This window comes from Oncorhynchus gorbuscha, linkage group LG02, assembly GCF_021184085.1.
Source record: "Oncorhynchus gorbuscha isolate QuinsamMale2020 ecotype Even-year linkage group LG02, OgorEven_v1.0, whole genome shotgun sequence".
Taxonomy (NCBI): Eukaryota; Metazoa; Chordata; class Actinopteri; order Salmoniformes; family Salmonidae; genus Oncorhynchus; species Oncorhynchus gorbuscha.
The window spans coordinates 86,765,975-86,786,341 of record NC_060174.1 but is presented as its reverse complement, the minus strand read 5'-3'; the positions used below and the strand labels follow the sequence as shown (position 1 = coordinate 86,786,341).

At 46.1% G+C, this 20,367-nt stretch overlaps 1 protein-coding gene across 7 annotated transcripts in view; it reads left to right on the top strand.

Annotated features, from left to right (window-relative positions):
- The window catches only part of LOC124012096 (rho GTPase-activating protein 32-like), a 243,911-nt gene extending 223,829 nt beyond the window's left edge, over positions 1-20,082 (top strand). For 5 of the 7 annotated variants that reach the window (XM_046325523.1, XM_046325506.1, XM_046325542.1 and 2 more), the window contains 12 exons: positions 4,246-4,395; positions 6,862-6,964; positions 8,478-8,622; positions 10,470-10,579; positions 10,939-11,046; positions 13,533-13,678; positions 13,955-14,156; positions 14,398-14,537; positions 14,673-14,747; positions 14,899-15,744; positions 16,236-16,876; positions 16,966-20,082. In XM_046325523.1, the coding sequence (XP_046181479.1) occupies positions 4,246-4,395; positions 6,862-6,964; positions 8,478-8,622; positions 10,470-10,579; positions 10,939-11,046; positions 13,533-13,678; positions 13,955-14,156; positions 14,398-14,537; positions 14,673-14,747; positions 14,899-15,744; positions 16,236-16,876; positions 16,966-19,119 (4,820 nt within the window). In that variant the 3' untranslated portion in view covers positions 19,120-20,082. The remainder of the gene's footprint in view (positions 1-4,245; positions 4,396-6,861; positions 6,965-8,477; positions 8,623-10,469; positions 10,580-10,938; positions 11,047-13,532; positions 13,679-13,954; positions 14,157-14,397; positions 14,538-14,672; positions 14,748-14,898; positions 15,745-16,235; positions 16,877-16,965) is intronic. The other 2 variants (XM_046325532.1, XM_046325514.1) reach the window with 1 other exon arrangement.
- The last annotated feature ends 285 nt before the right edge of the window (positions 20,083-20,367 follow it).

Below are 20,367 nucleotides of genomic sequence, written 5' to 3'. Positions count from 1 at the left end.
ATTGCTGAGATATTGATTGAAAACAGCAGAGGTGTATTTGGAGTTAGTTAGGATGACATCTATGAGGGTGCCCGTGTTTACGGATTTGGAGTTGTACCTGGTAGGTTCATTGATCATTTGTGTGACATTGAGGGCATCAAGCTTGAATTGTAGGATGGCCGGGGTGTTAAGCATGTCCCAGTTTAGGTCACCTAGTAGCACGAGCTCAGAGGATAGATGGGGGTAATCAATTCACATATAGTATCGAGGGCACAGCTGGGGGGCTGAGGGAGGTCTATAGCATGCGGCAACAGTGACTTGTTTCTGGAAAGGTGAATTTTTAGAAGTAGAAGCTCAAATTGTTTGGGTACAGACTTGGATAGTAAATATAGAACTCTGCAGGCTATCTTTGCAGTAGATTGCAACACCGCCCCCTTTGGCAGTTCTATCTTGGGGGATAATGTTATAGTTACGGTGGAGATTTCAGGGTTTTTGGGGGTTTTCCTAAGCCAGGATTCAGACACGTCTAAGACATCCGGGTTGGCAGAGTGTGCTAAAGCATTTAGTAAAACAAACTTAGGGAGTAGGCTTCTAATGTTAACATGCATGAAACCAAGGCATAAGTCCACAAATGAGAGCACCTGGGGAGTGGGAGAGGAGCTAGGCACTGCAGGGCCTGGATTAACCTCTACATCACCAGAGGAACAGAGGAGAAGTAGGATAAGGGTATGGCTAAATGCTATACTAACTGGCCGTCTAGCACGTTCGGAACAGAGAGTATAAGGAGCAGGTTTCTGGGCACGATAGCATAGATTCAAGGCATAGTGTACAGACAAAGGTATGGTAGGATGTGAGTACATTGAAAGTAAACCTAGGCATTGAGTAATGATGAGAGAGATATAGTCTCTAGAGATGTTTAAACCAGGTGATGTCATCGCATATGTAGGAGGTGGAACAACATGGTTGGTTATTATATATATAAGACAATAATCACTAACCAGGACAGTAATGGACGAGGCATGTTGATATTAGAGAGAGGCATGCGTAGCCAAGTGAACATATGGGTCCAGTGAGTGGTTGGGCTGACTGGAAACACGTCGATTCAGACAGTTAGCAGGCCGATGTTAACACGCTAACAGTTAGTAGGCCGGGGCTAAACAAGTTAGCAGTTAGCAGACCGGTGCTGGCAAGCTAACAGTTAGCAGACTGGGTTAGCAAGCAAGCAGTTAGCAGGGGCTAGCAGTTAGCAGACCGGGGCAGGCAAGCTAGCAGTTAGTAGACCGGGGCTAGCAAGTTAGCCTTTGGGAGACGGCGCGATGAGGGTAAGTCTGTTTTTGCCTCTTCGTGCGGTGACGTCGATAGACCAGTCGTGGAGTTAGTAGGGTTCCAAGTAGCTCTAGGTAGCTAGCAGGTTAGCAGAATGGGCCTTCAGCAGGCATCACGCCTGAGGGGCCTGTTGGAATCCTCGGGAAGATTATGTCAGTATTGCAATCGTAGAGGATTGGCGGGATTCCGTGCCCCGTACTGGCAGTAGAAGGGGTCCGGATATTGTAGCCCAGGAGTGGGCTTCAGTGGTAGCACAGGAGCCCTGTCCGGGTTAGCTTCAGGCTAATTGGTGCTTCCTCCGGGATGGAAATGCTAGCCAGGAGTGGTCACCAGAATTGCGGTTAGCTAATTGCAAAGATCCAGATGAAAATGTTCTGAGTTTGCTGTAGGAATCTGGGGATATGGAGAGAAATAGGTCCGTTATGCTCTGGTTTAAGTCACGTTGTTCGAACTGGCGAGAGCTTTCCGAGCTAAAGGTTAGCTGATGACCACTAGCAATTGTTTGCTAACTGATAGCTGATAGGTTGTTAGCTGGCTAGCTTCAGTTGAGGGATTCCAGATCCGAGGTAAATATAAATACATTTAGAAGTTAAGGTTTAGGAAAATATTTTTAAAAGATATGCGAAGAAAAAGATATACACAAGGGACACGACAGGACAAAAGCCAAAGACGTCTGACTGCTACGCCATCTTGGAAAGTGATGTGTTCATGTTGAATTTGCCCCAAATATAATGCTTTGTATTCAGAACATAAAGTTAATTATTTTGCCACATGTTTTGCAGTTTTACTATAGTGCCTTATTGCAAACAGGATGCATGTTTTGGAATATTTTTATTTTCAGACTACCTTCTTTCGCTCAGTCAATTAGGTTAGTATTGTGGAGAAATTACAATGTTGTTGATCCTTCCTCAGTTTTCTCCTATCACGGCCATTAAACTCTAACTGTTTTAAAATCACCATTGGCCTCATGGTGAAATCCCTGAGCTCTTTCCTTCCTCTCCGGCAACTGAGTTATCAATGACGCCTGTATCTTTGTGGTGACTGGGTGTATTAATACAACATCCGAAGTGTAATTAATAAATTCTCCATGCACAAAGGATTATTCAATGTCTGCTTTGTTTGTTTGTTCTTTACCCATCTACCAATAGGTGCCCTTTACAAGGCATTAGAAAACGCCCCTGGTCTTTGTGGTTGAGTCTGTGTTTGAAATTCACTGCTGGAATTAGGGACCTTACAGATAATTGTATGTGTGGGGTACAGAGATGAGGTTGTCATTAAAAAATCATGTTAAACACTATTTTTAACTCCTGAACGTATTTAGTCTTGCCATATCAAAGAGGAATATTTATTGACTTAAGATATTTCAGCTTTACATGTTTTATTTATTTGAAGAAAAAAACTCTATGGGTGTTATTACCTTCCGAAGGCACTGCATAAAATCAGAGTTGCAGCAGTGCTTTACCCAACCCTGTGAGATAGTTTACCATATGTTTTCCATCTTGGAGGCTTTCGCCAAAGATAGCTTAAACAATGACCTCGTCATTGTCCCACAATCAGTTTGATTTTCCGAAGAGTGTCTCTGGAATTGCCCCTTCACTGTCAGCAGAGTTGACATTGAGCAGAGAAGTCTTCAGACAACTCTGGAAAGTCTTTCTTGCCTTGCAGGCTTGCGCTCCCATCAGCTTCTGTTGATGTGGGTTCCTAAATAACAGTGACAGCTGGTGTAAGCTGATACAATTGCTCTGTCAGCCCTACATGATATGCAAAGCCCTTTTGATGCCTCAACGGTTGGTAACAAAGCTGCCTCAGCAGTTTGGTGGGATTCAGCACCAAGGAATTTTTATCTTTCTCATAGGGAGAATTCTGGCTCCAATCAGCTGAGAATTTAGCAATGCCAAAAGTATGGTTCATGATTTAGAAGCGGTGTGCTTCTCGTACTCAATATAAACACAAATGAAAGTACTTTCGGTATTTATCTGTGGTGAAGAGAGTGGACTCACTCAGAAAAGTTGTTCCTGGAATAGGGTTACGTATTTTGTTTGTAGTCTGTAGAGCAGGGCTACCAAATTCCAGTCCTGGAGGTCTGAAACACTTCTGGTTTTAATATTCCCCCTCTAAACAGGGTCTGATTCAGACCTGGGACACCAGGGGAGTGTAATTAACTACCAGGTAGAAACCAAAAACATAAATGTTTTGGCCCTCCAGGACTGGAATTAGGCAGCCTTGCTGTAGAGGGAAAGTTGATTCCCCAACGTGTCGGACGATACAGCCGGCTTATTTCTGCTCCGTTGGAGAATGTGTCTCCACTTTTTCAGGAGAAATTTGACTCTGGGATCTACAATTTGCAGTGGAGGATTTGTGAACAAAAGTTTGCAGGCATGCCAACTCCATTGTTCTCTCTGAAAGCTGAGGTTTTTTTCTCACAATTTTCCAAATGGAGAAAACAACTGGGCCTATACTTTGAAAGGCTTTGACCTTTTTCTAGACCCATTGTCTTTAATGAGGGGCTTTGGTTTGTCTTTCATATTGAGGTGGTGATTCTGGTGGAGGATGTTTGCAGTTGCCCTCGAATTTAAATTGAGGAATGAAGCTGAATACAGTCTCAAGAAATCTTCCCATGGTGTAATAAATGGCTGGCATTAGAAGAAGATTTTTTTTTTTAAATGTATTGGTTGGGACTGGCTTATTCACACACACCTCTGGTCTGTTATATGTTTCCATTGAATCTTGGATCATAAATGCAGCATAACCTTGGATTAAAAATCATCAATAATCTAATGAAAGCCAGGTCTTGCAGCTCACCTTACTGGTATGTTTGCATCACTTTGCCAGCTCACCATTTTAAATGCGTTATTTCACGTTACATGGATGGTCAACACCAGCTGAACATGTGAGTGTGTGTTAAACATATTGTATGTGTGTGTCTCTCTTTCCTGGCAGTGTCTAAGAAGCACGGGAAGCTGATCACGTTCCTGCGCACCTTCATGAAGTCCAGGCCCACCAAGCAGAAGCTGAAGCAGCGGGGCATCCTCCGGGAGAGGGTGTTTGGCTGTGACCTTGGGGAGCACCTCCTCAACTCGGGCCACGATGGTGAAACACTCCCTTTCTTTCTCTCTCACAAACACACAGATGCATTCAATCTCTGACACATAAATGTGGAAGTTCTTCAGCTTTGACCTCAAGTGTGGTATTGAAGGCTTGAAACGCACACATGCAAACACTAAAATACTGAGAGGTGTTCTCAGGATTAACGGTCACCCTTCTTTGTGCATAATGGTCACTCACACTATGGTACAAGGGTCCGACTAGTCGCCACCTAACAGTGGCTGTATAGCAGGGCTTGGCTCAACTCCGGTAGAGTCTAGAGCAGGGTTGGGCTGTTGCTGACTCACGCCCTACAGCTTTACGGTCCGTGCATGCAGAATGAACCCGACCACCCTCTGCGCCCTGGGAGGGTTGCTACGGCGACCGTGGCAACTTAGAGGGTGTAAAGGTCAGGTCAGCAGCGTGGTTACAGGGAGATGTTTTCCTCTCCACTGATCTGGAGCCAGAGAGATCTGGCAACACATGCTTTGTTTGCCCCCAAATCCATCCTGAGCTGTCTGTTCTGTCTGCCTGCACTACTACCACCCAAACAACCTCCTCTCCCCCCATTCCTCTCCCTCTTCTACTCTGTTCAAATGGGCTCCCACCACAGTGCTGTAAAGCTGCATTACAGTGGCACATTTTGTGCACAAATTTGTTTACATCCCTGTTAGTGAGTATTTCTCATTTACCTTGATAATCCACCCACCTGGCAGGTGTGGCATATCAAGAAGGTAATTAAACAGCATGACCATCACTCAAGTGCACCTTGTGCTGGGGACAATAACAGGCCACTCTAAAAGGTGCAGTTTTGTCACAAGTTTTAAGTGAGCATGTAATTGGCATGCTGACTGCAGGAATGTTGATATATCGTGACGAGATCCTGAGGCCCATTGTCGTGCCATTCATCCGCTGCCATCACCTTATGATCAAGCATGATAATGCACGGCCCCATTTTTTATTTATTTTTTATTTTTTTATTTCACCTTTATTTAACCAGGTAGGCTAGTTGAGAACAAGTTCTCATTTGCAACTGCGACCTGGCCAAGATAAAATCATAGCAGTGTGAACAGACAACACAGAGTTACACATGGAATAAACAATTAACAAGTCAATAACACAGTAGAAAAAAAAAAAGAAATGGGCAGTCTATATACAATGTGTGCAAAAGGCATGAGGAGGTAGGCGAATAATACAGTTTTGCAGATTAACACTGGAGTGATAAATGATCAGGTCATGTACAGGTAGAGATATTGGTGTGCAAAAGAGCAGAAAAATAAATAAATAAAAACAGTATAAAAAACAGTATGGGAATGAGGTAGGTGAAAATGGGTGGGCTATTTTCCTATAGACTATGTAGAGCTGGGCGATATATCAAATACATTTGATTAATTCTAATGTTTTTTTGCACAATATTCCAAATCCCTGTATATCAAGGTTGTGTTATTTTTTTGTTTTTATAAGCGTTTGTCTGCTTATTCTCGTGTTGTATTTTTGGTCTTGTCTCTTTCGCTCCTCTGTGCTGTGTTGTGCGCCTTCCCATTTACACCCGCGATCTGTATATACTGAAGAGATGCAGGTTTCCGCCTTAACTTAACAGTGGGAGTCATCACAAAGGGGGGAGGTCTAGCATCAAGTTTTGGTCCAAAATAAGCACATAGAATTACATTGGCCTTATTTTGGACAGATTTTTGCAAGAGTAAAATGACCTCTCCCTGCCTCACGCCAACAAAGTTCAGAGATCACATCTTCCTCCTTGACAAGAAGTTTCAACTAACTATTTGCATTTGAGGTTTGGTCCAACAGAATGGGTCATATGGACACCAAAACACATTGAGACATTTATTTTATTGTAATAGAGAAGTTAACTTTTCTGGCTATACCCTTTTTCATGTCTCAACTACTCCAAGTAGAGTGTCTCTCTCTCTCTCTCTCTTGCCCTGTCTCTTGCCCTGTGTCTCTCTCTGCCCTTGCAGCAGGCCATGACTTGTTATCTGATGATCTTATCCAGATAGCCACCAAGTCTACTGCTCTCTCTACTCTGTGCTGACCACTGGCCAGAGGAAGTAACAAAGGTGAAACAGCAGGTGTTTTTTTCACAAACAGCCAGTGGTGGTAGGATATTGATTTGCTATGCTGCAGTGATGGAGAAAGGAAATGAGGACCCTTTTTGGGCCTTGGTCTCGGACACTCAACAGAAGTTTGTGTTTTTCTTTATCAGAGAAGGTCAAATATTCTCTCAGTATAAAACCCCTCGTAGCTGGTGTTCCCTTGAGGAAGAATATATGTACGCTCTTTAGAAAGGAAACGTCTATACATTATTAAAGGGTGCACATTTATTGCAGCGTTCCGGTGCACATCTATTGATTGAAGCAGAGATGCCCTTTAAAGGTGTCTTTCTCTCCCTCTCTCCCTCTCTCTCTCTCTCACAGTCTCACTCTCTGACATTGTGGTGTTTGTTTGCTGCTACAGTTCCCCAGGTACTCAAGAGCTGCACAGAGTTCATTGAGAAGCACGGCGTGGTGGACGGCATGTACCGCCTCTCTGGAATCGCCTCCAACATCCAGAAACTACGGTTAGACACACACACACACACACACACACACACACACACACACACACACACACACACACACACACACACACACACACACACACACACACACACACACACACACACACACACACACACACACACACACACACACACACACACACACACACACACACACACAAATTTAGCAGCACTATCTGTTAAACATGGGTCTGCCTCATAGGGCATTCATAGAAGTGATCTCAAGTATACACCCGCCATCAACTTCTGAGAATTTGTTTATCCCTCGGTATTGAGAGAAAACAAAGCGTTTTAACACCATGGACCTTGACTACCAGGTGCCATTGTACTCAATCAATATCAGTTCATGTTCAATGAATACAATTCTCGTCACATGAAGTAAGGGGTGGAACCCAACTCCCAAAGATAATCCACGTATGCCATACATCACATAAAAAATTCCATCAAAGATTACTGGCACTGTAAACAAAAAATCTAATTTATCTTTTCCTTCGCATGCGATATGTGGATTTTCCTCTGTGTAGGCACAGTGGGCATCCCTCGACAACAATGTGTGTGGGTGCGTGCGTGCGTGTGGAAGTCCCTCGTCAACCTATTGACTGACCATAACTTGTAGAAAAAGATGAGCCCAAACTGTTCTTTTCCCATCACATTTTTGTGCTGTTCGTTTTGTCCTCTGAAACAGTCCAAGTAACTGACATTTTCACTCCACCAACCGCGAACCCCAATGTCAGCTCACCCTGTAACTTTAACATTTTGGACAGGGAAGAGGATGGAATGTTTGGCGCCTCGAAGCCAAGCCTGAAATATATATATTTTTTGTATTTATGGGGCTTTCTTGTCTTTTTTCCCCCCTCCTTTAATAAGTATAACGCTTAACCGGCAATAAGTATTTACATGGTTTAGCTCAGGATTGAGATTTAAGAACCACCTCAAAATCAACATTTCCATTTGTTAAAGATGCACTATACAGAAATTGCTCCGCCATTTCCTGGTTTCCACAAAAACTGTTGCGATAAATAGGAAATGTGCCCATCTGGTCTTGGCACGTGCCAACAGCTCGCAGATGCGGGTAGGCTAGTCTACATGAGGTTCTTATGGAAAAAGAGTGAGAATATTTGTCAAATGCAGTCAAGCATCAATTATCATGTCACCAGAATAAGACCCTCAATATTTGTTGAAAAGGAGCAACAAGCTCATTACTGTGCACTTTCACCAAGCTGAAGTTTATCATAACTCATTCCATCTGTAGCCTAGGAAACTGCATGGTTTCCCAAGTCATAGTGGGAGGACCACACACCATAATCATTGTGTTTACTTCGATATTGTGGTTATTATATAGATATTTACGCATAAATGATTTTCCACTTCCATTTCTCACATTATTTATTTTACTGACATAAAAAGATCTATGTCATGACTTCACATGCTTAAAACTGTGGATAAAAACTTGGTTAATGGATGTCTCTCTCAATTCTCTTTCCCTCTCTCTTTCTCTCCCTCCCTCCACTAGGCATGAGTTTGACTCAGAGCAGATCCCCGACCTGACTAAAGACGTGTACATCCAGGACATCCACTGTGTAGGCTCCCTGTGCAAGCTCTACTTTCGTGAGCTGCCCAACCCCCTGCTTACCTATCAGCTCTACGAGAAATTCTCTGTAAGCACCTTCTCTTGGCACAGCGTAGGCACCCTCTCTGAGTGTCCTTCTCCACCCAAAATAAACAAATCCCGCTTTCCCACACTAACATGTTGCTAGATGGTATTTATTAGGTTTCGCACAGTCCAGAGCTGGAGTCGAATTTCCATGTCCAAAATGTACTGAACAAAAATTTAAACGCAACAATTCCTAAGTTACAGTTCATATAGGGAAATCAGTCAATTCAAATAATTCATTACGTCCTAATCTATGGATTTCACATGACTGGGAATACAGATATGCATCGTGTACAGATCCTTGCGACATGGGGCAGTGCATTATCATGCTGACACAAGATGATGGCTGCGGATGAATGGCACGACAATGGGCCTCAGCATCTCGTCACGGTATCTCTGTGCATTTAAATTGCCATCGATATAATGCAATTGTGTTAGTTTTCCGTAGCTTATGCCTGCCCATACCATAACTCCACTGCCACCATGGGGCACTTTGTTCACAACATTGACATCAGCAAACCGCTTGCCCACACTACACCATACACATGGTCTGCGGATGTGAGGCCAGTTGGACGTACTGCGAAATTCTCTAAACTGGCATTGTGGTAGTGAAATTAACATTAAATTATCTGGTGGACCTTCCTGCAGTCGGCATGCCAATTGCACGCTCTTTCAACACTTGAGACATCTGAGGCCTCCCGAGTGGCAAAGCGCTCTAAGGCACTCCCTCACAGTGCTCGAGGCGTCACTACAGACACGGGTTCGTTCCCGGTTAGGCCGGGGAGGCTTTACTTTGCACATCGCACTCTGGCGACTCCTTGTGGCAGACCAGGTGCCTGCAGGCTGACCTCGGTCGTCAGTTGACTCTGACACATTGGTGCGGCTAGTGTTAAGAAGCGCGGTTTGGCGGGTCAAGTTTTGGAGAATGCATGTCTCGACATTCGCCTCCTGAGTCCGTTAGGGAGTTGCAGTGATGAGACCAGATTTGGGAGAAAATGGGGGTAAAATTACAACAACAACAAAAATATTTCTGTGGCATTGTGTTGTGACAACTGCACATTTTAGAGTGGCCTTTTATTGTCTCCAGCACAAAGTGCACCTGTGTAACAATCATGCTGTTTAATTAGCATCTTGATATGCCACACCTGTCAGGTGGATGGATTGTCTTGACGAAGGAGAAATGCTCACTAACAGGGATGTAAACACATTTTTGAGAAATAAGCTTTTTGTGCATATGGGACATTTATATGATATTTTATTTCAGCTCATGAAACATGGGACCAACACTTTACATGTTGAGTTTATATTTTTGTTCAGTGTCCATTTTTCTATCTCTGCGGGGGGTATGTTCAAGACTCTTTCCAGGTTCAAGTGTCACTCATCTAAGGGGTAATAAGTACTGTATTTATGAGGATGGGCCAATCTAATACATTCCCCCTCTAATCAAAATATCAAGGTAGTCATGGCCCCTCAGTGATCTCGTTCTCAATTCACCAAACACTACACTTTTGTAGGAACCCCACTCCAAAACCTAAGCACATGGCATCCACTTTAAACTAGTATTACAAATAAGACAAACCACACTCTCTCTGACTTGAAATCAAAACCCTCACCAAACCAAATAGTCTGGGTGTAAATGTTTGCTGGTTGCTATGGAAGAGCGGGGAAGGAAAGGGTGGAGGAGGGAGTGCAGGCAGCGTTATGCCCCTTTGGCTCAGCCAAGCTTTGTGCAAGTGCCTCCTCTCTGCACCACCCCTGTCCGACTAACTTGGTGGAGGTGTCAAGCAGTAAGCACTTCTGAACCCAGAGGCACTGACCCGTACCACTCTACTCCCTCCATCCTCCCCTCAGTCTTCCTCATTCCTCTCCGCTCCACAGGAGGCCGTCTCCGCAGCTACAGATGAGGAGCGGCTCATCAAAATACATGATGTCATCCAGCAGCTGCCGCCGCCGCATTACAGGTTAGAGCAGAGCCAGGCTGCCCCCTGCAGGAACTCACAGGATACAACACACACAGTACTGTCTCCGTAACAGGATGTCAATATATCTTTTTTGCATCAGAAGGGTGTCATAATATAAAATATGTGTGTTATAAAAACATAGTGGATGGTTATTATGTTACACTCATACAGCTCTAGAATGGTATGATTATACAATTAGGTCAAAAGTTCATAGAAGTAGTCATAGAACACCTCACCTGGTTCAGATAAACACTGCCTGCTTTTATAACAATAGCACAGTACTACTGAAGCTAATGAGGCTCTATGAAGTAGAACTGGTGTAAATGAATTGTGTTCTTCATCCTCCATCCTGTTCCCAGGACTTTGGAGTTCCTCATGAGGCACCTGTCCCATCTGGCCACCTTCAGTTACATTACCAACATGCACAGCAAGAACCTGGCCATCGTCTGGGCCCCCAACCTACTGAGGTCAGACAACTTTGTTACTGTCTTGTTAAAAGTCATGTTATTGTTCATATCTCAGTATTATTGATAGATTGAGTACATGAAGTTGCTCTAAGTCAGGTATTGTCAAACTGGGGTATGCAATGCCGTCTTGGGAACGCCAAATAAAAATGTGATTCACATTTTTTTTTTTTTTTTTTTAATTATCAACGGTACATTAAATATCTTCCAACAGGCTATACAGTTGGGTGAGGGTTTTTTTCTCGCCTGAGTAGCCTCGTTTCACTGCAAAAAAAAAATATTAAACCAAGTGTTCAGCGAAGTAATAACACAATGTCAAATACAGGTAGCAGAGTCAAGTAATTAACATCCAATCACATTAACTGTTACTCTCTCGCGGAAACCTTCACTCTTGCGCAGACATGACAAAAAAACATGACAATTTGAAATATACGCCACAGGAGTTTTTTGAGCGAGAAAAGGACGACTTTCGAGTAGTAAAACATTTATAAAGGCAACAGATGCCATTAATAAGAAGGGTATAGAAGCGTCTTATATGGTGAGCTACCGAGTGGCTAGGACAGGCAAGCCCCATACTGTTGTGGAGGACTTAATTCTTCTTGCTGCCGCGGAGGCGAGGACAATGCTGGGCTAGGACAATTCTGGGGGAAAAGGCCCCAAAAAACGATACAAACAACACTGTTTCATGACGCATCGGTGACATACATGGCAGGAGCTGTTTTGAAACAATTACTGCTTCCCATACAAGCCAGTGAATTATATGCATGACAGCTAGATGCGTCCACAGACGTGGCGGACCTGGCACAGCTCCTGGTGTATGTCCGTTATGTTTATGGGGGGTCAATTAAGGAAGACATCCTCTTCTGCAAACCACTGAAAACCAGGACAACATGAGAGGATATTTTTAAAGTACTGGACAGCTTTGTGACATCCATTGGACTATGGTGGTCAAGATGTGTTGGTATCTGTACTGATGGTGCCCAAAAGCCATGAGAGGGAGACATAGTAGTGGTAAGCAGCGCAAGCAGTTGCTCCCGACACCACTTGCGTACACTGCAGCATCCACCGAGAGGCTCTTGCTACCAAGGGAATGCTTGAAAGACATTTTGGATACTACAGTGAAAATGGTTAACTTTGTTCAAGCAAGGCCCCTGAACTCTTGTGTATTTTCTGCATTATGCAATGATCCAATGATGTAACGCTTTTACAACATACAGAAGTGTGCTGGTTATCAAAGGGCAAAGTATTCACACTTTTTTAAAATTGAGAGATGAGCTTAGTTTTCTTTACTGACCATAATTTTCACTTGTCTGACCGCTTGCATGATGACAAGTTTCTCACACGACTGGCCTATCTGGATGATGTTATTTCTCGCCTAAATGATCTGAATCTAGGATTACAGTGACTCTCTGCAACTATATTCAATGTGCTGGACAAAATTGAGGCTGTGATTTAAGAAGTTGGAGCTCTTCTCTGTCTGCATTAACAAGGACAACACACAGGTCTTTCCATCATTGCATTATTCTTTGTGTGCAAATAATCTGAAGCTTACGGACAATGTCAAATGTGATATAACGAAGCACCTGAGTGAGCTGGGTGCACAATTATGCAGGTACTTTCCTGAAACGGACAACACAAACGGGATTCGTTATCCCTTTCATGTCCTGCCTCCAGTCCACTTACCGATATCTGAACAAGAGAGCCTCATCGAAATTGCAACAAGCGGTTCTGTGACAATTGAATTTAATCAGAATCCACTGTTCGATTTCTGGATAGGGCTGCACTCAGTTTCTTGCCTTGACAAATCATGCTGTTTAGACACTGATGCCCTTTGCAACCACGTACCTATGTGAGAGTGAATTCTCGGCCCTCACTAGCATGAAAACTAAATACAGTCACAGACTGTGTTTGGAAAATTATTTAACACTGAGACTCTCTGCAACGTTGGGTTGTATTGGAGAGTTATGTGCATCCTTTCAAGCATACCCTTCACATTGACCTGTGTTGAGTTATTCACCATTTTTGATAAACAAATACGGTTTTATATGCAAGATGGCTAAATAATTAGATTATTTGTGCCCTGGTCCTATAAGAGATTTTTGTCACTTCCCATGAGCCGGGTTGTGATGATAACTCACACTCATGCTTATGTTTAATACATGTATTGTTTAGTGTGTGTGTGTGGCAGGCTTACAATGATGGCATAAAAAAACAACATTTGAGAGTGCGCTGACCCTGGTACTACGCAGCTGGATGTTGAATGTTTGAAGGGGTGCGGGACCATAAACACTTTGAACCCCTGCTCTAAGTTTCTATAGTTGCTACTATAGTCTTGTACCAACAATGCCTGTTATGACTTAATTTAAGCCACAAAAACACATCCCTTCTGCCTTTTTGTTGATGCATGAGTCTTTGTTGAAAACCATTTGAATTTGGTTGACGTTCCCCATGGCTGTTCCCCTGTGTTGTTTCCCTACCGGTCTCCCCAGGTCCAAGCAGATAGAGTCGGCCTGCTTCAGCGGCACAGCAGCCTTCATGGAGGTCCGCATCCAGTCGGTGGTGGTGGAGTTCATACTGAACCACGTAGACGTCCTCTTCAGCCCCAAGCTCAGCTCGCTCATACGGGAGGGAGCAGGTACGCATGCCAACCTGTTGGGAGGTTATCTATACTCATCTATGTGCTATGGTGCTAAATGAATCTGGAGGATTCTTATATGCCAGTGGCGATTCTTTGTCATAATTTGTCATACACAAGAAAATTGTGTGCATACAGAATCTACCTGACCCAAGTCTTCCCTGGCCCAAAGTTTCCTTTCATTCAGAAAAAGTAGCTTACTCAGAACAATCACATTTATGCAAGTCATTTGTCTCTTCCACAACATAGTGTACATGATGATAATTTCTCCCCTAGGACACAACTCGTTGTCGCGGCCCAAGTCCCTGCTGGTGTCATCCCCCTCTACCAAGCTGCTGACCCTGGAGGAGGCCCAGGCCCGGACCCAGGCCCAGATCAACTCCCCCGTCACAGCCGACAGCAAGTACATTGAGGTGGGGGAGGGCCCTGCAGCCCTGCAGGGCAAGTTCCACACCATCATTGAGTTCCCTACTGAGAGGTATGAACGTCCTGAGGACCTAGTATCTTTCTAACAGACGATGTTTGTCTATGAGGTATAAAGCATGGAAATGGAGGAAGCATAAATGACACGCTACTTAAATGGGAATGTCGTACCATGAACGCATAGTTATATTGTTTCATAAATATGAGTCGTGTTCTTTAGGCACAGATTACAAAAGGACATAGGACTACTTGTTGTCCCAAATCACTTTTTCCTTTTCTCCATTCACCCCCTACAGAAAGAGGCCCCCAATCAAGTCCAAGAAGTCTCCGGTGGGCAGCTGGCGCTCCTTCTTCAACCTGGGCAAGTCCTCGTCCATGTCCAAGCGCAAGCTGCACCGCAACCCCAGTGAACCCAACGAACTCCAGGCCATGGCAGGTTAGATTCCCTTTCCTTTTTCCACCCAAACTCTACCCATCACTCGCTCTGACCCTTCTCACAAATAGACTAAAGTAGGATATATATTTGATTGTCCTAATGTATGTAAACTAATGCCAGTCTGGTGTGTTTCAGGAGGCAGAGGGGACACTGGGACACTCCGATCGGCCAAAAGCGAGGAGTCACTCACCTCGCTACACAACGTTGAAGGTAATGTTCCATGGGGCTCCTCTCGGCTGACTGTGCCTATTCTTGAGTGGCAGTCTGTGCTATGGTCCAAGTAGTAATGTAGTAGTAGATAATTTTCTCTAATAAAAAATGTGACTTGTCTTTGAATTGATGATTTCCCCGACCCCCATAGGAGAGTCGAAGGTGTACCGTCCGCGGCGGCCCCGCTCCAGCAGCGATGCCCTCTCTGCCTCCTTCAATGGGGACCTGCTGGACAGCCACACCTGGCAGCACTGCAACTTCTACGACAACCTTACCCAGGACCACAGCGGGGGCCCCACCCACGACAGAGGGGACAGCAACAGGGACGAGGGGCCCATCTGCGTGCCCGCCCTCATTTCGCCTCCGTGTTTGGCCAACGAAGACGTGGACCTTAGCCTCCCCGACATCGGCATGGCCTCGTTGGACTTTGACCCCATGTCGTTCCAGTGCAGCCTGCATGATGGCTCTTTCTCCTTCCCCCTCGGGCTGAGTGATGTAGCCATGGGCGCGGCGGGTGAGAGCACCAGTCTAAAGAGGAGCCAAGGCAGCATTGACAATGGCTCGGTGCCTGTCTCACCCTCCTTCCCGGGGACATTCACCTTCCCCTTCTTGTCACCCGACCTCAGCCCGGCCACGAGAAGGAAAGCTGAGAGCAAGAAGCTGACCTGCTCTGTGTCTTTTCCAGACAAACCGTTACAGGTTTCCCCTATAAAGTTTAAGGCGACCATTCTAGCCATTTCAGAGCCATTTGCCATGGCGTTTCCCAGTAGGCTTACAGAAAACTACGTTGTTCCCCAGCCCCCCCCCTCCTCGGGACAGCCCGGGGATTCTCCAACATTAATGGGCTCAGGGGAGCCGTCGCTGAGTGAGGCCTTCCAGATGGAGCTGCACTGTAAACTCTCCACCTTCGACAACGACATCAACACTGAGAGCCAAGTCTCAACAGAAGAGAGCACTGCCCAGCAACCTTCAGCAACCAGTAGCCAGGAACAGCCAGGTCAGTGATACATACAGCCGCTACATTTAATTTGTATTCACTTTGTTTATTTTTTATGTTAAAGGTATAGTTCACCCAAATTACAAAATTATATATTAGTTTCCTTACCCTGTAAGCAGTCTATGGACAAGGAGGTCATGTCTAAAGACTGCTTACAGGGTACGGAAACCAATATGTAATTTAGGTGAACTGTCCCTTTAAATATATGATTGTCATGTTTCTTTTTAGATTATAAGGCCTATGTTTGATAATGCTTTGATCGATGATGCCTGTTTTGTTTCTAGGCTTAGTTTCCCCACCTCATGCACCTTGCATGGATTTCAGCTCAGATACATTTTTCCACATTATGTTGCCCTGAGTGCCATGCTTAACTCTTCCCCCTCTCTCCTATTCTTGAAGACCAAGCCTGCCTTTTTTTCTTTCCCTCTAGCATACTTTCTCTTCTCTCTTTCCTCACACTGCAGTTCCCTTCTGTTTTTTCCCCCTCTCAGGAGCCATAGCTAGCCTGGACTCTCCAAAGGGTACCCCTAGTCCTCTCAGCTCCCCCTCCGTGTCCCCTCTTCCTCCCTTGCCCCCTCAGAAGAACTCTGCCCACATGCTGGCCCTGGCAGAGTCCGCCCAACAGTATTCCATCCTGACCCAGAGGTCCTCCCAGACCCAGTCCCCCATCAGGTCCACGGTGCCCTCACACTCCCTTGACTGGACCCCTCCCACAGCCCTGTTCCCCCAGACTTCCCTCAAGAAGGGACCCAGAACAGGAGCAGCCCAGAACCCAACCCTAAGCACCACCACCCCAAACATCACCCCTTCTTCCTCTCTCCCTCCCACCACCCCTACTGACAAACAGCCAAGCCAGTCAGCCAGCCATCAGTCAATCAGTACGTCCGCCAGTGCTAAGTCCCCCTCCACTCCTCCCAGAGCCAGACAGGATATAGATTTCACCCCACCAGCATCCCCCCACCACCCGTGTATCACCACTCCCTCCAGACCTCCTGCCCATGTGTCCCCCACTCCGAGGAGTCCAGAGAGGCAGCAGCCCGCCGTGGGCCAGGTAGCCGTCAGCAGCACTGGATCCTCCACCACCACTCCCAGCAGCAAGGAGATGTGTGTCCTGCCACAGCCTGCTCCTGAGGTAAATTGCCTAAAATGTGTCTTATTTGCAGCATATCTTTGAAATAGTAACTATATAGCCAACTGGAATTGTTTTTGGTTCATTTTCAGGTCCATGTAAATGATAGCGTCTGGTCGCCAACTCTTCCGAAACCTTTGGAGCAGCCAGTGGCAGTTCTGCAGCCTCAGCCTCCGCCTAAATCACAGCCTCATATACAGTCCCATCCTCACCCACAGTGCCAGTCACAGCCCCATCCCCAGCCTAACACCAGAGTGGCCCCCACCCCAGCCGAGCAAGTGGAGAGACCATGGGAGGCCATAAAGCCAGTAGAGCCCCGCATGGAGCCTGCGACCCGCCATCATGCCCATGGGCCAACACCGCCAATGCCTCCCGTCCGCTCCATCGAGAGCAAACTGGCAACCGCTGCGCTCAGCCACACAGAGGCTGCCAACCCTGCCATCTTCCACAACATCCTGGCAGAGGCCTCCACTCCTGAAGAGGCCCTCACCCATCCTCCGCCTCCCGTGCTAAAGTCTTCCACCCACCAGTCAGCCTACCTCTACCACACCAAGGGAGAGGCTGCCTTACTGGAGCCTCCTAAGGAGGCCTACTACCACCAACGGGCCATTCCCGTGGGGAAACCTTCATACCACTACCGGTCAGACAGTGTTCCGTCACACCTCTCCTACGTGTCCAAGTCTGAGCCTCAGATACCTTACAGTACCCGCACGGACCACCGCTACAACACCCATGCTCACTCCAGGTCCTACCACCAGTCTATGAAGCACCGCGGGCCCCCCAGGAGGGGCGAGTACATCTCCCCCAGCCCGGGCTATGGTCCCATGGAGGGAGCCCCAGTCTACCCCGCCATCCGCAGGGTGCACTCGCTAAACATGCCCTCAACCATTCGTTCAGTGCCCATCCAGCGGACCGAGGTTCCTCCGGACGACGAGCTCTTGTACTACCAGCAGCCCTTCTACCAGTGCAAGGCCTATCAGCAGCAGCCGCAACAGTTCTCTCAGGCCGACTACCACGTCACCCAGCTCCAGCCTTACTTTGAGAATGGCCGGGTGCAGTACCGTTACGGCCCCTATTCGCCTGGCGCCAACCCGCTGGACGCCCCTTACTACCATGTGGACCCCTATGGGACCATCCGGCCGCGGCACTTACACTCGTTCAGCAGCCGGGACCTGGGGCCCACCCTCAGCCGATCGGGGGGCAAGGCGGGCGGCTACCACTACCTGTCCCGCCCTGTCCTTCCACCTGGAAAGGAGCAAAGCTTGTTCAGCAGAGATGTGCCCCCGGGCCACGGCTCCAAGGGAGCCGCCTTCTACTTTGCTTGGGACCCCGAGGAGTCGGAAAGGCTCCGGATGCATTCCATCCGCAGGGAGAGCCGGGCAAGGCAGAAGGTCAGGGGTCCTGTCATGTCTCAGTATGACAACTTAGGCCTGTTCATGCCTGGCGACCTGGGGGGGTACGAAACCCTACACCTGCGCAGTAAGTCAGACCCCAGCAGATCCGTGCTGATGTCTGCCGAGAGTAAAGATGGGTGTTACGGCGTACCGCCAGGTTCCCAGCACGCTCCCCGACACTTGGTGTCAGACCCTGACGTCCTCATGTACATGGAGACAGAGAACCACTGTCAGGGTACCGCCACTGGGGACAAACAAAGAAGCTCCAGGACCTGCCAGGCCTCCCACTCGCACCAAGTCCAACACCCACCCCGCAACCAGTCCCATCAGCAGGACCCCAGTCGACACGACCCAGGGGACGGAGCTCGGAGCTTCCAACCTCACTACCAACTGTCCGATCTAGACCGGCATCCGAACAGGGCCAAAACACCCGTTGGTTACCAGGACAAAGATGACCAGCAACAACAGTCGGCCCCCGTCAAAGCGCAGGCCCCTCCCAAGCCTGAGCGGTCGCAATGCGTCCGAGAGCAGCAGCAGCACTACAGCCAAGCCGCCATGCCCAAGTCAGACAGAGAATACTCATACCAGCCCCACGGTGGGCAGCAGAGACACTGCACCATGACGGTACAGTCCCACTACGACAACATGGATGACTACCACCCAGCAGCATTACCTCAGCCACAGGCCCCCATGCAAAACCCCTGTGGGGGCTCCTCGGGCTCTTTCCCCACCAACCCTGGCTTCACGGCCAGCCACAGCAACAGAGCGTACTCCACTGCCTTGGGCCAGGGTGCCTTCATCCCAGCTGAACTGGCCCTGCAGAGGCCCGAGACAGAAATACATGCAGAATGAAGAAGAGACTTGAGAAAAATGTGTCAAACAAACTTTTGCCCGGGTTTTAGGAAGCAAATAAGTGACTCAACTCGAGATTCAAAGTTCCACAGCCTCTGCAGGACAGTGGACTGTTGTTGGACCGTTTCACATTATTTTTCTTCCCTGTATTTTTTATGAATTGTACAAATCTAATTATAAGATACTTTTTACAGAATGTACTGAATTAACCATAATTTCTTCAATTGTTCTAAGAAGCCATGTGGTCATGACTCATTGAAATGGTGGCAGATCATAGAAATGTTTATGATATTATAAACAAAAGGAATGTGAAACCAGAATTGCAAAAAAATGTTTTAAAAAATGTGTTTGATTTCCAGCATAACAGGGATGACGGTTTGCATTTTAGAAATGCATGTACTCTTCAATCACTTACAGAACAGTTCTATGTACCACTGTATCCATTGTACTTTCTGGATGTTACAGTACAAGTTGTTGTGGGAGAAACTCTGTTTAAATCATCGTGCCCTCCCTCCTGTCTCTGTGTACTCATGGCGGTGCAATATCTTTCAGTCTTCAAAAATCTCTGAATTGGGGTTGGGCCCAAGAGTACTAGAACTACACTGGGTACTTTCACCTAGTACAGTAGGGTTATGTTCATATTTTATTTGCTCTGTGACTGTGCCATTCTTCGATTTTATGTATTTTTGCTATAAAGCAGAGTGAATTTAAATATAATGGATTTTTTTGGTACAGAGGCTTGTTCTTCATTGTAAGAGGGACAAAACATTTTGTCAGTCTTTTTGATCGTGAAAGCATTCCTGCTCATGTATGGGCTAACGACTGGTTATGAGAATGACAATGTTACCTTGGGAGCTGTAAAATAATAATTATTTTACAATGTGTTTTGTTTTGTAGGCTTGTTTTTTTTCTGCCAATTGCAAAGAACTTCAATGGACTAACTTAATAAAGTTATGAAAAATGTGTTATTTCGAAGAAACTGATATTCTACAACACTTCACACAAATTGAAATGCTTTCTCAGCTCGAGCAAGTGAATTCACTACAATACATTTTGAAATAATGTATATACTCATTTTCAGAGTATGTGAAAAATATTGTTTTATAGAGTCGAAAATCATAGTCATTTTAAAGCATAAATGTTTGGGATCATTTTGAAGAAGAAAAAAAGAGGAATAATCAACTGTCTGCTTTCAGTGCAATTTGTCAACAGACAGTCAAATTGACAGAGGATTCAGATTAATCTCAT